General features: G+C 37.8%; 1 protein-coding gene across 1 annotated transcript in view; it reads right to left on the reverse strand.

The window, feature by feature from the left end:
* LOC131059998 (uncharacterized) overlaps window positions 1–17,322 on the reverse strand; it is a 95,225-nt gene extending 77,903 nt beyond the window's left edge. The window contains exons 1-2 of the mRNA XM_059210832.1: window positions 17,091–17,322; window positions 16,677–16,887 (exon numbers count right to left, since the gene is read on the reverse strand). Of these exons, the coding sequence (XP_059066815.1) occupies window positions 16,677–16,760 (84 nt within the window). The 5' untranslated portion in view covers window positions 16,761–16,887; window positions 17,091–17,322. The remainder of the gene's footprint in view (window positions 1–16,676; window positions 16,888–17,090) is intronic.
* Between the last annotated feature and the right edge of the window lie 391 nt (window positions 17,323–17,713).

Below are 17,713 nucleotides of genomic sequence, written 5' to 3' on the forward strand. Positions count from 1 at the left end.
ACAAATGGTAACATGTTAATTCTCGTCCTTTATGTTGATGATTTATTAATCACAGGTGAAGATCATCTAATCATAAAGTGCAAACAAGATTTGGCTTCTGAATTTGATATGAAAGACTTGGGTCTCCTACATTACTTTCTGGGACTAGAAGTATGGCAAGAAGACAATTATATCATATTGAATCAAGGTAAATACACTATTGATATTCTAAACAGATTTGGAATGATGGACATCAAACCCATGGAAACAAATCTACATAAACTAAAAGATGCAGCCTCTGAGTCAGAATTAGTTGATCATACTCTCTGTCGACAAATAATTGGATCACTGATGTATTTGGTAAATACCCGGCTAGACATTTGTTATGCAACAAACGCTCTCAGTCAATTCATGTGTGAACCCAAGAAAATACACCTTGTAGCAGCAGAACACATCATGAGGTACCTTCGTGGAACTATTGGACTGGGACTAAAAATGATAATGTAGAAATATGTCTTCATGGATACTCTGACTCAGATTGGGCCGGTAGTGTTGTTGATCGTAAAAGTGCTTTAGGATGTTGTTTTAGCTTGGGATCTACCATGATATCTTGGTTCAGCAGAAGGCAATCTTCAGTTGCTCAAAGCTCCACGGAAGCTGAGTATATTGCAGCATCAATGGGAGCTCGAGAAGCAGTATGGTTGAGAAAACTACTGGTAGGATTGTTTGGACAATCCATGCCCCCTACTATTATACACTGTGATAATCAAAGCTGTATTAAGCTTTCTGTGAATCCGGTATTTCATATCAAATCAAAACATATTGAGATCCCTTACCATTACATCAAGGATATGGTGGAAAGAAGTGTTATACACTTGAAATACATCAACACGGATGAACAAACTGCAGACATCTTAACCAAGCCTCTCTCCAAATTAAAAGTGAATCACTTCAGAGGTTAGCTTGGTATGGTAAAAATGTAATTATATTTTCTGAGGTTGAGTCTCAATAATGTCTTAATGTTAAAAGATATCTATGTTATTTTCTCATGTGAGTTACTACATGATTTTGTAGGGACATCATGGAAGGTGACGATCTTTCACTAATGTCTGATTATGGTTACTATTGTAAGGTGACGATCTTATAAATAGTTTAACCTGCTATCATGATGGATATTATATATGAATAATGTCTATGGAGATCATGATAGTGTACATATTTGAGTTACTAAGATATGGCATGATGGATACTCTGAGATTTAGTATCAATGGAGACATCTTGTGTAGATATCCTCCTTGATAGGCATCATGAGACTTGATGCCAGTGCACATATCAAGGAAGATATAAGTATGGTGAATATCTTATGGTTGATATTCTTAAATGTACCATACTTTAATGATACCGTAAGGTAACATTTAAATGATGAATAGATATTGCTACGTTATAATATTGAAATTTGAAATGATCATTTCCTCTCTCATAACTTGAGAGTACAGTTTAGTGATCATACCACAATCGTCCCTAGCTAAGAGGGAGTGTTAATGTTATAGCTTCTGTCAGATTAAATAAAAATCATTGTTTAAATTAACCATGCACCAAAACTTTTATAAAACCCGATAATCATTATTGATTAAAGGAATCGATATTATCACCGCAATTAATCAAATATTGCTAATATTATATTATTGTTGTTATAGGTGAACGGAACACAGAACGTACACCATTATATAATACTGAATTTGGAAAACACAGGTGTACGTTTTGTGTTCTCCGTTCACCTATTTATATTTCTTCCGATCTGCATTTGGAAAACACAGAACGTACAAAAACCAGTGCCACTACAAGTGCAGTCATCTCTCCATTACAAGTGCTTCGATCCTTCATTATTTCAAATCGAACTTACCTGTTCATACCAGAGTAAATCTGAATCAGTATTGGATCAAGGAGTGCATACATCAAATAAAGTAAGGTATTATAATCAGCTCTCATTTTCCTTAACATTGGAGACCTTGCAATTCAACCTATTTGGTATTTACAAGTGTTGCTTTGAGCTCAGTTTGTTCAAAGATACATTGTGGCAGTTTTTGGGTGGTTTCGAACATTAAATCCATTTTTACTATTTTTAGTAAGTGTCAACTTGGGCACCCTCTTGGTCAATTGGCAGCAATTTCACCTTGGAATGGTCAGCGAATGCATTTAATGGTGATTCGATGATAATTTTACTAAAGGATATTAATTTATTTTAGTAACACTAAAGTTATAAACTTAAATTAAATAATTAACTTAGCGTTATCAAAATATTAAAGTGACATTATAAAAGGTTCTAGGGGACATAACAGCTTAATTTAAAATTAAATTAAACTTATCTAAGGGTTGGCATCCAAGTGGGAGACATAAGGAGAATTTTAAAATTAATAAAGTACTTGTAATTTCTCAAGGTGGGCACAAGATTGGGAGAGGAAAACTAAAAGATGTTTTTGAGCTCATTTTGCAGCTCATGCTTGAGAATCAGAAAGAAAATCGTTGCTGGTTTGACATTATCATCCAAGATATTTGTGAGGACGAAAACCCTCATAGAGGACATCAGCTGCAAAAGTGAGAGATCTTTCTTGGCTGGTTGCAGGTGGTTTCACTTAGAGACTACATGGTGTTGTGCATTGCACACGCTCCCTGTTGCCGACAGGGTCCTCTTCTTTTTTGGTCTTTTCGCCTTCGCCCTGGTGAGTTTTGCGCAGGGTGTCTCGCATCTTTTTTGAGTGTGCCCGTAATCAATCCAAGATGATGATGTCATGAGCATAAGCCTGGGAATCTGCAAGGTGAGTTTAACATTTTGGGCGTTAAAATTTCAAAAGATCGCTTAAATTGGTAAAACGCTAAGTCTGAAACTTCAAAATGTCCTTTTTAAAAGCTTGCAAAATTCCCCAAAATGTTAAAGTGTCAAAACTTTTCAAAATGCTCCAAAATCTCAAAATTCGCACTAAGGAGGAGAAATGTCAAAAGTTTTAAAAACTTTGCAAAAAGTCTAAAAATCATGAAATTTGCCAGTAATGGGTAAATTGCAAAAGTTTTTAAAAGGTTTGCAAACAGGCTAAAATCGCCGAAGTTCATCTAAGGGCAAAATTTGTCATAGACTTGAAAAACTACCCCAAACCCCCGATTTTAGCAACAAGAGGGTGAAATCACAAAAAATTTATAAGTTTGCAAAAGAGCCAAAATCACCGAAGTTTTCAAAAGGCTCTAAAATAGCGATTTTTATAAAGTTTAAAAAAGACTCCAAAATGCCGAAGTTCAGCAACTAAGGCGAAATTGCAAAAGTTAGAAGTCTGAAAAAAGCCGCCTAAACTACGAAATTCGCATTACAAGGGAGAATTGCGAAATGTTTTTAAAGTTTTCAAAAGACTCCAAAACGCCAAAGTTCGGCATCTAAAGGCGAAATTGCAAAAATTTTAAAGTTTGCAAACCATGTCAAAACGCCGAAATTCGCATTACAAAGGAAATCGCGGAAGTATGAAGTTTGCATCAAGTGTTAAATCGCCGAGGTTTTCAACTAAGGGAAAAGTGCGAAGTATTCTAGTTTTGAAAAAGAGGCCTCATTCCCCGAAATCGCGACTTAGGGAAATCACGAGTTTTAAAGTTTAAAAAACCCTCTTACTTGCCGAAGTTCGGCAATAGCATAGAACGAAAGGGCATTAAACTTTGCATTTCCCCCCTAAAAATCCCGAAGTTTGGCAATATCGCGCAGTGTATGAAGGCTTGCGGAGATGCCATAAACCCATTTTCAACGCCATAGTTAAAACGCAAGAGTTAAAAGTTTGCAGAGAGAACCATCTATTCCCCCAAGCTTGACGCCATAGAAATCGTGGAGGTAAGATTTGCAAAAAAGGTTAGAAACCCCCGAAGTTTACCATTCGAAAATCACAAAGTTCGAGAGGTCTACAGAATTTGAAAATCGCAAAGTATAAGAGCTCGCAGCGGAAGCAAAAACGCTGAATTTTCAACCAAGGTAAAACGCAAAGTATAAGTCTTCAAAGAAGGTATTCTTCTCCCCAACTTCAACGTAGAAAGAAATAGGGAGTTAACCGTTAGAATTTGAAATTGCAGAAACCCTACCATTCCACAAAATTGCGAGCTGTGCATTTGTCTTTTCAAAAAGCATAGGGCATAAGAGGGGCATTTTCAAATTTCAAAGGAAATCAATCCTGCAGGCCGGATTTGTGCAAATTGACACCATATTTTGCCACGTAAGATTGCTTTGTCTCCCTTGGAATAGTTTAAAATGCATGCACAATTGGTTAGATGTGTTTATGCAAAATTGATTAAATGATTAAGTCTCTAGACCGCATCTCTTCCTATTTGAATGGCATCAAGCGAAGCAGTTAAAATCAGAGTCTGTCCTAGGAGTTAACCAAGAATGCATTTTTCAGACTTAGGGAATCTTAAACCTCATCCATTTTTGAAAATTGAACTTAAAAGACTAAGTGCAAATTTAGTAGTCAAAATCGCATAAGTCTTTGAACCGCAGCCGAATAGTAATTTTTTAATCAAAGAGCTTAATAATATTTCATGTCCAAATTAATCAAGCTCTTTTACCAAAGTATCATGCTTTCTTCAAATTCGGTTTTCCATTAATCCTTGTGCGCTAACGTATCCCTTTTATCTAACCTGTTTTGTTTCCTTCATCTCGTCTTGTAATCCGTTGTTCGGTTGTGCAGGATAAATGCCTAAATCTGTGGTAGAGTCCTCAAAGACACCTAGTGCAGTCGAAACGTCTCGAGCTTCTAAATCAGGTATCCCTCGTAGAGGCGAAAAGATGAAATACCAGTATCAGAGAGGAGGACCAAGGGAATCAAAGGTCCAAAGCATATGGGAAAACGTAGGTGATACTGACCTGGGCCACATCGACATTCAAGACTTCAGAGACAGAGTATTCTCCCCTAACGCCTATGAAAAGCCTAGGCGGATGATGGAAAGTGGTATCGCCCAGGCAGTAGGATTTCCCCCGTCAGTGCAGAATTATGAGCTGGTAGTAGAGGCTACTCGACATTATCAACCAAACACCAGATTGGTAGTCCTTGAGAATATGGTCCTAGCTGACTTCACTCCTAAGGCCATTGGCGACGCATTCGGATAACCCCATAGCGACAACTATAGATGAAGCGCAAGTGGCATATGATATGAACCCTGCCAAATGCAGGACATTAATAAATAAGGAATGGTATAAGGAGAGAAGACCTCCAAGCATCAGAATTGGGAAAAAGACCCCCAAAAGTGACTTTCACAATGAGCATGGAGATATGGTCACCTTGCTCAACCGGGTTATGGGGCTCCCCCAATCTAACTTTTTGAAGAGTGGATGTTCTATTTTACAGAGTAGGTCTTCGCTGAGAAATCCAAGTTCGACTGGGCCCAGATCATAAGTGACAATATCCATACCCAGTTGGTCGAACTTGAAGAGAAAAAGTACTTCACCATGACATCTTATCTAGTCTATATGCTTGCCCGACACCAGCCACTGCCAGGGTTGATCAAGAAAGGTGAAATTGGGAACGAGCCCAATCAGGTAAAGGTGTACAATTGCTATCCTCAACTACATTATCAAGACATAGCTCAGAGGGAAAAGATCAACCCTGCTTATGCAATTGGTCAGTATGAGCGGGTCAATGACGCCTTCACAATGCGCCTAGTCAGGGTGATGCAAGGGGGATTACACATAAGGCTCTCAGAGCAAGCTACCATTTTGGTACAAAGGTATGGCGCTTGGTTCATTTAGTTCCCAAGGTTCTCCTATATCCGAATAACTGGCTTTGAAGGCGCTCCTTTCCGACTTCCACGCTATCCAACCGACAAAGTAATTCTTCTGGAAGTTGCAAGGCAAGCACGTCCGGCGAGCAGTTTGCTCAGAGACAAGAAGCAGTCCAGATTCACTTTCCCTATGGTGGTGCATAATCTTGATGTACATTTGAAGAATGCAACTCATGCCGAAGAATCACTTGCTGAGTTAGCCTCTTATGGCCTACAGGAACATTTCCCAAGGAGATGTTTTGATCATGACAATTTGGCGAAGAGAGCCTACGGCAAGCGCTACAGAGCAAAGGAATCAATTGAAGATTACTGGAAGAATTGTTCTGATGACTGAGGTCCGACGACGCGAATATTCAAGGTTAAGTGTGCAACAAATGCAACTTTATGAATACCGTCGGGTCCCAGATCAGGTAACGGATTCTGGAAATTGCTTACAAGTTCGAGAGTTTGAGGCAGTAAGACATCTCTTGCCAGGCATTGACTGGTCACAGGATCCAATCACTGATTTTGAGGTAGTTATGGCAGCCCCGGGAAGGTACACTAATCGCTGGCTACACCGGCAGATTGAGCGGCTAACTCATGAAGGAGTCCAATTCACCTACCATATGATGGGTAGTCTTGATTCTCAATCCTCTAAAGATGAGGGAACCTCAAGCGCACCAAAGGAAGAGGTTGAAAAGCCCGAAAAAAGAAAGAAAGCCAAAGCCAGTAGAGGGACTCAGACATCTAAAAGGACAAGAAGGGAGAAGATCCCTATTAGGAGACCAGAGGTCACTTCATCATCAAAAGACCCCAGTTCCGATGATGATGTAATTGAACTTGATTATATACCCGCTCCGCCTTCCCAGAGCAATATTGATGCATTCAAAGCTGATGATCCTCCGGCACAAGACAGGCTAAATACAGAGGTGAGGGTCATTGAGTCTGGCGAACCTGAAAATCAAGTTGAGGAAGGAGAAATTTCGTCCAATCAAGGGGTTGATGTGCATGAACTCACCCAAGGGAGTCGCCACGAATTGCAACTGCACAGTACTGGCAAAGATGCCACCACTGTTGAAGGAGAGCAAAGGACGGATGAGACCCACGAGCCTGATAGAACTGAGGAACAACCATCACATGGAGATACCAGATAGATGTTCAACGAAGTAGGAAAGAATTCAGCTGCAAGCAAAGGACTAGACACTTCCTCAACTCCTCCTGTAACAGATCAGTTACAGATATGCAATGAACCAGCTGAAAGCATTAAAGAGCAAAGTGGTAATTTGACCATAGCATCCGGGCAGACCATACCTCAAGATTGGTTAGTTGCTCGCGCACAGCAAAAGGCAGCCACCAAGCCACCTATCGACTTGGAGGACATTTTCTCTCGCATAGGGGAAACAAAGTCCAAAGGGAAGAAAAAGCCTAAAGCCTATTCCCGAATAACCAAGGATGAACAAAGGAACCGCACCATCCATATCGCCACCCCGCCTGTCGATAAGCCAGCAGATCAAATTACACTGGTTGATTATAGCATCACAACCGTCCCAATCGGACGAGCCACCAAAGAACAGGAAAGGGAAGAGTTCAAGGACTCTGTGCAAAACATGCTCAGGCAACTCGAAGAGATAACTGCTGAGAGAAACATGTATCGAGTTCGTGCTGAGCAGGCCGAGGGGTACGTTGATCACTTGCTGAGACTGTTGCATAATGCCCCCGAATCCCATATTCCCCCATCAGCATTGGCACAAAGAACAACAACAGATTTTGAAGGAGTACGAGATACAGTCGTGGCTGTCAAGGAATGGATTCGAAGCATCAAAGAAAGGGGAGAGCTGATCATTGAAGATATAAAAGAAATGGCCCACCATCGAGAGACCATTTTGGTCAAATTATTCGAGGTAAAGAGGGAATGCCTCAGGGTTCATGAGGTAGTTGCTACAACCCTTCCCCTCATAAGGGCTCTTTTCTAGACCCATGCTCAGATTCGTACATTGTCCGCCATCCTGGATCCCTATAACATCAGCACTTTTAAAGAATGGTACTGGACCATCACCATGAAGAGCGAAACAAAAGATACCATTATCAAAGAGCAGGCGGAATGCGAGGAAATCTTGAGGAACATGAGGACCTTGGTGGCAAGATCCTCCGATCAATGGTTTTGGGTTTGAAAAATAGTTTGTCTGATGACGTAGTGCAGCCCGACTGGGAGGATAGATTGAGAATGGATAAGATCGCCTACTCCACGGAGGACCTGGAATTTGCCAGTGGGTTATATTTAGATATTTTGTGTTTTGAGGCTCATCGGTCCGACTAGAAGGATGGGTTAAAGCACGTAGATCATCATTTGGAAGGCATGCAATATAAGATACGTCATCCTCCTATGACTCAGTTCATGGTGTTGTTCCAATTGTGCATCAGGTTTCAGGCGTATGTTCATGCCAAACGTACGGCAGGTCGAGACCTCTGGAAAGAATATTTGCATGTCGAGGATGAATTTCTAGAAAAGGAATCTGCAGCTAAAAAGGAAAAAGTGCCTTCATAAAATACATATTTCTTTTAAAATCTAAAAAGGCACTTTTGGCCATAAAGTTCATATTTAACTGCCAAGTCAGCTGTAAATTTTGAGCTTCGTGCATATGCACTTTTTGAGCTGTTATTGATAGTTATTAATTACCTTTTTTAGGTAGTTATTGTTCCTCTTTGGGTGGTTGTTGATATTTACCTCCTATTTATGGGCATGGGTACTATTTTGTACAGATGAATATGGGCCACTTATTTTGTTTAAATCTTGACCATTCATCTAATTCTAGAACTCTATTTAAAGGGACTGGTTTTCCCTTATTTTTGTAAGAAGTCTAAGATTGTTGCTGAAGCTCTGGCGAAATTTATGCAGGATTAATGGAAATTAAGGCTGTTTCATTTCTTTGTGAGTGCATGGTCTCCTTCACCATTTAATTATCCTATTATGTCTTTTATTTTCAGATAGTATTTTTGGAAAAACATTTGATAGAAGCCTTGGTGTTCATACCATTAAGGACTGGCTGATTGACATTCCCCCTGCATGGTTAGTCTGAACCCACTTATATGCTCAGTTCGGTTATTAAACAGTAAGTGAATGAATGTTAAAATTCTGCATTTATGTTTAGTAGCATGAAAATTTAGTTCACCTTGAAGATCGCACTAGATTTTTTACAGTATTGTGCTTAAATAGCTGATAATGTTAAATCTGGTTATTTGGAGGTTTCTGTCTGTTTTCCTGAACATATTATCTTAGTTAATTAATCATATTTTCTCTATCTCTTTCCCCCTTTCCTCTTTTTTTCTTTTTTTACCAAGAAGAAACCATACGGTCAAGCTGAGCTAGTATCAATCCAACTGAAATCAACCGATATAAGATTGTTAAACTTTAGGGAACTCACTCAAAAGTTGTTCATCTAATCTTAAGTCCCCTTTGTGTTTCCAGCAAAACACATCAAACCACTAAGTTATCCTGCAGTCAAGACCTGACAACAAAAACATTGAGGTAATCCCCATTGATCAAATAAAAAACAGCACTAGGGATTTCCTTATTTCAAGAGAGGATAGGATTCTTAGTATTCTATTCTGCGTTGGCCGGATGGAACCGTAGTGATGCGATTTCAGACACGTCAACACATAGGAGCTTCATTTAGAGTGATTTTAATTGGTATTCCAAGGTTTTGAATGAGAAATCATTGAGTAATCTTGCAAGGATAAAGAAGCAGATTGAAGAGCCAAAAAACAGTCTTCATTGCCTCTTTGCTGGTCATACCCCTTCATTGGCTGGTCATACACTTCAGCAGCGGACATGGGAGTTTGGAAAGCTGGACACCTAGGTCTTTGGGTATTATGAAACTTGTTTGGAGGCAATTAGGAAATGAAAAAAAATATAGTCATCCTTGGCTGGACAGAAAGTGCAGATTTGAAGGGCTTTGATACCATTTTGATGGCTAAATTTGCTGGTCTAGACATTGTTTTAGACACTTTTGCAACCAGAGCAAATGGGTATGTTTGCAATGTCATTTTGAGTAGATTAGACCTATCCAAGCTCTGTATCAAATCTGAAACTCAGCTTGTGGGTATTTCAAAAGATTAATAGAATCAATGTTTATTTCATTTTGGTTTTGCTGCAATAAAATTTTGTACATTGTATGTTTCATATTATCATTAGAAAACACGTGTAGCATTCAAAAATAAAAGTAGGATGCATATTACAACAAGTTATTAAAAATCAGCAATTTCTTACCTCACAATGGACCACTACTCATCATCAACAACCATTTGTTCCATACGTTTCTCCTTCAATAGTGTTTGCAGTAGGTCATCTACTCCTCTCCAAATTGAATATCATCAACTATAGACCCTCCTGCACCTCATGCATCCTCTCTAACAAAATGAGATAACTTGCATACCTAGTCTCCACAAGTTTGAGGAATGTCTTCTTAAAAAATGTACTAAAGTGAGCAAGTGAGGTGTGGTGGTTGCCAATGAACATTTGCATATCTCTAGCTTCTACATTTCTACCAATAGTTGCTGCACTCAATCTAGCTTCCCTGTGTCTTTCAATGCATTGTTCAATGCATAAACACAACATGTCATCAAAAAGATGTGCTTGTAAGCACCCTCCATCATGCCAACTAATTTTCACACATACCTAATTGATGAGCACCTATATAACATTTGAAGCCCCAACCTCCTCTATTGTCTCTCATAAAACATGTGACTGAAAGTTTGCATATTTGCGCTTCTCAAAACAAACAATAGCTCTAAGAACCACCAGAAGATGTGATTACGATTTTAATGAGTGACCAATGTCTAATATCAGTCCACTCATCTATGACAATAGAGAAGCCCATCCTAATCCAAGTATCCCTCATGTCCTCCACCAAACTCACCTTAGACTATTTTTTGTCAAGGAGAGTAGTGCATAGTTTATGTTCTCCAATGCGAATGAATTAGGGACCAACAAAAGCCACTTCTTTAAATATTTGTTTGAAGTAGAACATGCAACATGCAATTGGATGGCATGGGCATAGAAAAATTTGGCCATCGAAGACTTTGCCACATCTTGTTCTTGCATATTGAAAATGCCTACAACTGTCCCTACCTTTTCACTAGCACTAGTCTTTCTCTTCCCTCTTGTAGAAACATCATCACTACCATACCAACCATAGAGGGCATAGGAATAGTTGATTGTAAAGATTTTGTTGGCATTGGCATGCTCTTCAGCCTTATTTCCACCTCCATATGCAATTTATGAATCTCTACCTTCTCATCCTCCTTTATATCTAGACACACTTTAACCCCATGTCTTGTAAGGCTCAATAAATAAGAATATACTCTTGTGTAGCTCCCTTTAAAATCTAATTTACAAATGTGACACAACCACACTCTACTACCCCTCAAGATTTCTCTCTATCTTTGTTTAGGGTTGTCACAAAATGGAAAAGAGGGTTTTTGAAATTAAAAGAGTCCTTTGCATAAACTTTTACAGAATATGTGGTTGTTCCCTTTCGCCCACAACACTCCCACACCCTAATGAACCCCCAATTGAGCATGAAATTCTCATATTTTGATTTGTTTCTTGCATCTCATGTTCATAATTATCACTTTACTAGTCATGTTGTCTTGTGAAACAATAATGTAAGTGCAAGCTAAAAATAGAAAAGAAAAAATCATATATTTATTCTTTTGAATTTTAAAAATAAAAAAGTGAAGAAAACAAAAAAAATGGAAGAATCACTTACCTCTTCCATTTCTATTGCAATGTCACTCCTCATTGCTTGCTAATACAATTTTTTCCAACTGCACCTTCAAACATGAGGTTTTTAACTCCAACTTGGCTGCAATTTTTTTGGCATGTAAAAATGAGTTAAAATGAGATAGGGAGACTTTTTTATTGATTTAGGTGAAGTGTGGTATGGGGACCCACAAAAACTAAAATAAAAACAATCATTTTTAATCTTAGACCTTTTTTTTAATTAACTACACAATTGTGGGGAAAGCTAGTTGTTGCCAACATAGTTAAGCGATGTTTGAGATGCGATGTTTAAGATGTCCCCGACCATCTCAAGGATGTTCATCCATCCCCTACCTATCCCCTATTTGTTACCCCATTTCAAAAACAACTAGGTTAAATTAGGGGATTTCCTCAAGCTATCCTTGCATCCCCATAATGTACCTAGGATGGGTAGACCTGAAAAGACCTTGAACATAGGTTTTCATTGCAGGTATGTGGAAGCCTATGATTGTAGAGGGCATGAGAAAGAGACATGAGTATAGGTCTCCCCAAAGAATCTAGTGATCTTTTGTTGTAAACATGTGGAAGCCTATGACTACTAAGAGCCATGAGAGGCACAAATGTACCAAAAAAGGATTTGCTTTTTAATGTGTTTTGAATGCTCTAGTGGGTTTGATGCAAGTGAGTCCTATAACTGCAAAGGATTGTGTGTATGTGTGTGGGGAGATTTTTTTGGAAAACAAGACGAGGATGGTCTTGAAGAGACCAGTTAAGTGAGTTTTTATGGAACAATACCGAGGGATAAAAATCCTCAAGAAGATAAAGAACATTCATTTGATTAGGAATAATGAAGAATGTCGCATTGGTGGTAGGGAAGAGGATAAAGCCCGACAAGTTTTTAAACCTGAAGACACAAGTGTTTTCATGGTAGTTCCTTTAGAGGTAGTAGCTGATTTGGAGGTTGAAATGGTGGCTTGTGAGGGTGCTGTGTTTGATCAAGAAGTTGGTGAAGAGAAACTCCACCTTAAAGAAGAGATGAAATAGATTGATAAGTTATTTAGCTTGTATGATTCTTCACATGAAAATTTTGTTGTAGCAAAGGATGCCAAAGAAGAGAAGAAAAATGGATCTTTGAAATCCATCTTATGACCATGAGTTATAATGTAGCGATTTGTTCTTTGAAAGACATGTAAATGTTGGTTAAAGTGGAGTAGAATGAAGACAAGTACCTTGATGAGGTGCCAAATGCATGAATGAAGATATGTACCCCAAGGTGGTACAAGAAGAGAAAGTTACAACTCATTAATGCGAGGTCTCTGTCAAAGCAAATGAGGAGGTGATTATTATTTACAAAATTAGTTGTGATGAAGATGACCTTTGGTGGAGGTGGATGAACAATGGTGAGTTGAATCCCACAGGAAGAGGAAGAAGATTGTGGAGAAGAAACATTAGGAGGAGGAGATTGATCAATGGAAGATAGAAGTCCATAAGAGGTGTAAAATATGATGAACGAGTTACATGGAAGGAGATGAGAATTGTCCCACCTAAGTGTAGTAAGTGGCAAAAGAATAGATCTTCTAATGTACATATTTTAGTAATGGAACTTGTTGCAAATTGTGCACTTTGTAAGAGGGTGATTCTACCACTCAGCTCTAATTTGTGAGAGCCATGCTTACAAAACTTTTTACCCAATGCGTCTAATGTATGAGCATCCAAGTTTACAAGCTATCCTATGTCACCCAAAAACAATGGCACATCAATTTTGGTTTTCGCTCTATTTTGGTGTGTGTTTCTAGATTACTACTTGTCATGTCTTTTCTTTTGGTCATTCATCTCCAGATTCAAGCTTCGTTGGTTTTAAAAATTCAATTGTGGGAGCCATATGCTTAGTTGACGTATGCATCAAACCAGGACTCACATACCCATGTGGCATGTTGTTTTGCCAATTTATTCTTTAAGAATGGTTTATTCAGCAGGTCACACATTATTATGTGGCTCAGATGGCAATTTTCTTGTCTAGATAATTTCCTTGGCAGATTCAGATATAATTGGTTGTTTACTGTTCTTGGAATGCTCTTGGCTGGAACCCACACAATCTGAAAACGAACCCCTATGCTTTCCTTGTTTGGTCTTGTGTGGACGTGACCCTTGATTTATTTCCAGCTGTGTTCTATTCTTCAGGCTGGACCCACATAATTGGCAAGATTCCTTCCTTATGACAAGCCTTAAATGAGATGATAGTGCCTATTGTTGTGGCAACTCCTATTATACTGGACATGGCTTGATGCAAGGGCATTCAATACCGTTTGAGGCAACTCCATATTTCAGAACTGACAGTTACAGCTGGCAAAATCCTTTTCATTAGAAGTTAACAATTTCATTAAAAAATTTGAATAATCTGAAGTGGCAGAGTGTAGTGATTAATGGTGGCAGATACAGCTGGTGGCTTGGAGGATATTTTTATCTTTTTCTTTAGATAAGTTAGCGGAGGCAATTCTCACCATTGAATTCAATTTCCTTTTTTTTTTCGAGTTTGTTCTGTGGCAGTTTCCTTTTTTTAGAGTCTGTTCTGTGGCAGCTGCAGAGGGGCGACTTGACCTGCCTTAATAATTTAGTCTTTTTTTCATTTTTGGCTGGGAGAAACCAATTGCTGAGGGGAACCTATATCAAGAACTTCCTGAGATATAGCAAGAAAATAGGGAGAGGGCTGCAGATATAAAAAGAGGATGTTGCAAAATTTTCTAATATGAAGATTAGACTTAAGAATCATAGTTTTGGTGTGTGAAAATGAGTCTTTGGCATTGAAAGAGGATATAGTTTTGTATTAGGTCTGGTTGCCAGTTCATTGGGAAAAATTAGAATTGTTAGTAAATCTTTGCAGTAGTTTTTGTCTTGTTTTGAGTAAGTGAAGTTTTCACGTCAATTATCTGGCCATATGAAGAGATATGGAGTTATGTATGTCTTATTAGTTCAATAAAATGTTATCAAAATTTTAATGTGTACATGTATTTTTATTTAAATCCTGTGTTGGCTGCAAGGATTGGCTGCCTTTCATTGGTTATCTGGTCCTTACCTGCATCATGGCTATTCTAGCTAGCAGTTGACAGATACAAATTGGGTGAAGCACTCAATGTTAATTGTTGACTCCCACAGCGGTCACAATTATTGACTATTTTCATTCATGCACTTTCTGACAGGCAGCTCTTCTTCACTGGTGTTACCTTTTCCTAGGCCGCAAGTTCTTAGCATATCTGATTTGTCTCGTGGCTGTAAGTGATTGTGTGTGTGGCTGCTAGGATTTGCTGCCGTTCACTGAATTCCTGATCCTAGAATGCATCACATTGTTTCTCTGTAGTTAAGTTTGGGAATTAATAGTGACATAGGACATTCCATTTGTTCACTCTTTGGAGATCTAACACATTTCCTGAGCAAACGTTGGATAGATCAATGCAAAAAACTAAATCTGACCAAGGATGCTTCTCCTGAGAAGCTCATGGTTTGGAAAAATGTTTTCAAATATTTTCCATTGCGCTCCTTCCATAGATTCTCTATGAAAGAGTTCCCTACCATTTTGTGCATGATTTTCACAAGTTCCACGTCAATCCTGAGCTTGGCCTACTTGTTGAGAATCTGGGAAAGGGAATATCCTTTTGGGGAGTGGCACTGGAAAAGTTTGGCAAGCTTACTCCATAAAAAATGGCCTAGTAGCAATTTAACAACAGATGATCGATGGTTTCAGCATCTTGATTGCAGTATGGACATATTTGGGATTAAAGGTAAGGCCCCATGGAGAGGGCTTCCTAAAAAAATTCAGTAGGCGCTGCTGAGATCTTAGGAATATTTTTAAGCTGGCGGTCCCATTAATTTAGTAGTGCAGTTAAGTTTAAAAGTTTAAGCTCCGAAAATTAGGGAAACTGTTGGTCTCATGAAGAATGTTGTAAATAAAAAATTAATAAATAAGCATCATTTTCCTTCTATTTCTTTTCTGGAAGAAACACCTAATTGGCAAGAGGCAGAAAAAATTTCTAAGCTGGTGGGGCAATTTCTAGTCCCACCCCAATTTCAGTAGCAGTCCTAAAAAGTAGGGGCTGCTATTTTTCAAAAAAAGATTCCAAATAATCCCGTAGCATAAAAATAGGCCCCAAAGCCCCCCACCTCAAGACCTTACCCTAATCCACCCCAGATACTTTGTAAAACTAACTCAGTCTTATTCAACAGATTGTGAAAAAGCAGGACAAAGTACAAGCAATTTTCATGAGGTATTTCATTTATTTGTTGATGGAAATTCGTTTCAGATTATCATTTAATTTATTTGCAACTGGAAAGCCACTTGTTAAGAAATAAAGCTCAAAACTGCAAGCGTCCTTGCTAAAGTTAAGTTGAATTTTCTTCCCACGGGATGCCATTTGAGCCCTGCTTCAAAGTTTCCACTAACTTTAACTGGAAATTAATTGAATTCTAATGCACAACACTTGCACAGGCTGATTTGGAGAATTGATTAATGGTAAAATGCCTGTATGATGTATTTTCATGAATGAAACAAAATAAGCAGTAGACAAAACGTTCTCAAAATCTGCATAATTTGATCAAAATTTTCAAGAAAATGCTCTGCAAAACCACTCAAATAATCTTTAGGTGTTAAGAACCACTGTCCTCCATAGAGTAGATTCAAAAATTCCTTTCAAGTGGACATTATCGAAAGGCAAATTCTTAAATGCTACTATAAAAAGTTTCTTCACCGGACTGCTCGAGTACTATAGCGACTTCGCACAGAACTAGGTTGCATTAAATATCTCCTTTCGAACTAAAAAAGGAAAATAAACACATTTTACTACGCAGTTTTTAAAAATTTAACCCAGTTTATTCCAGAAGCTCTTCTAAAAGGAAATCAAGCGTTTCTCCGTCACTCTGTCAATTGCCTCGAAAAGAATCAGGAAAACACAAGTAAAGCCGAGCAAGAATTAAGAAAACATTTTCTCTACTAAAGTTATTACCATATTTCTGCATTAATTTTCACATAAAGCAATACAGAACTGCCTGAGCATGTCACAATTCATCAGCTCATGAAAATATATCCTAAACATTGCTTTATTTGAGAAAAGAAATTGCAAATACATAATTATACATAAAATAAAAAGCATAATTACAGACATACAGAGTCTAAGTGAATGTTATGGTGAACATTGTCGTAAATTGTCTTCATATGCCCGCGGTCAAGGAATTCCGTTCCTACGTCCATCTTTATCCTACAATTTTAAAGAATTTGAACCTCAAATCCGTTTTAAATGCTGAAAAGATTCAAGACTCGGTAATTTGAGCTAAAATTTAAGAGTATCTCTCTCGGTATTTGAAAGCCTGCAATTGCTCTGCAACAGAAGACGAAATTTAAACATGAAACTTCCGTCTAAAATCAAATTTAATTACAATTCCTTAAAACTGAAGCAAGTTAAAGAAACGGAAAAAATAAAAGTATGAAAGCTGTTTTCACTTTGTACTTCACACTTTACATATTTCAATGGAAATGTGACTCCACAGCTTAAGAAAGAGAAGGAATCAATAGCTTTAGCACCTTGAAAAGTAGTTTAATGGAGAATAGAAGTACGATTCCACAGCTTACAGAAGATGAAGGAATGAACAGTTATGGCGTACACTATTGAAAGAAGCTGCACAGTTTAGTTAATATTGTGATTGTCTTTATCAGTTTCATCATTGAATTTTCTCATGGCTTCAAATTGAAGAGGTAAAAATCCCTATTCTCCGAAATTATCAGATACTGCAATTGTTCAAAACGTTTTTACAAGCTTGCGTTAATCAACCTAAAGAACATTTGTTTTCTTGTGAGTTTGAAATTTAATTTTTTATTTAATTTTATTTTTTTTGTTTAAATATAAGTTGTCTTGCATTAACAAAATGGTCTAGATAGTCGAGCAAAAAAAACAAAATGGTATATATAAGTGCCACATAAGATCACTGATGTAAGGTCCACAAATAAGTTTGGTTAATATTAGGTCGAGAGGTGGCACTAAATAACCTTATACATAAAAATAAAAATGTATTAAAAATAAATAAAATAATATTATAAAACAATTTTTAAATATATAATGATAATTGAATATTAATAGGCATAATTATTTAGGATATAAGCATTTTCAGATAAATATGTTTAAGGGATCTATAACAATTAGATACTAT

This window comes from Cryptomeria japonica, chromosome 1 (genome assembly GCF_030272615.1).
Source record: "Cryptomeria japonica chromosome 1, Sugi_1.0, whole genome shotgun sequence".
NCBI classification, from domain to species: Eukaryota; Viridiplantae; Streptophyta; class Pinopsida; order Cupressales; family Cupressaceae; genus Cryptomeria; species Cryptomeria japonica.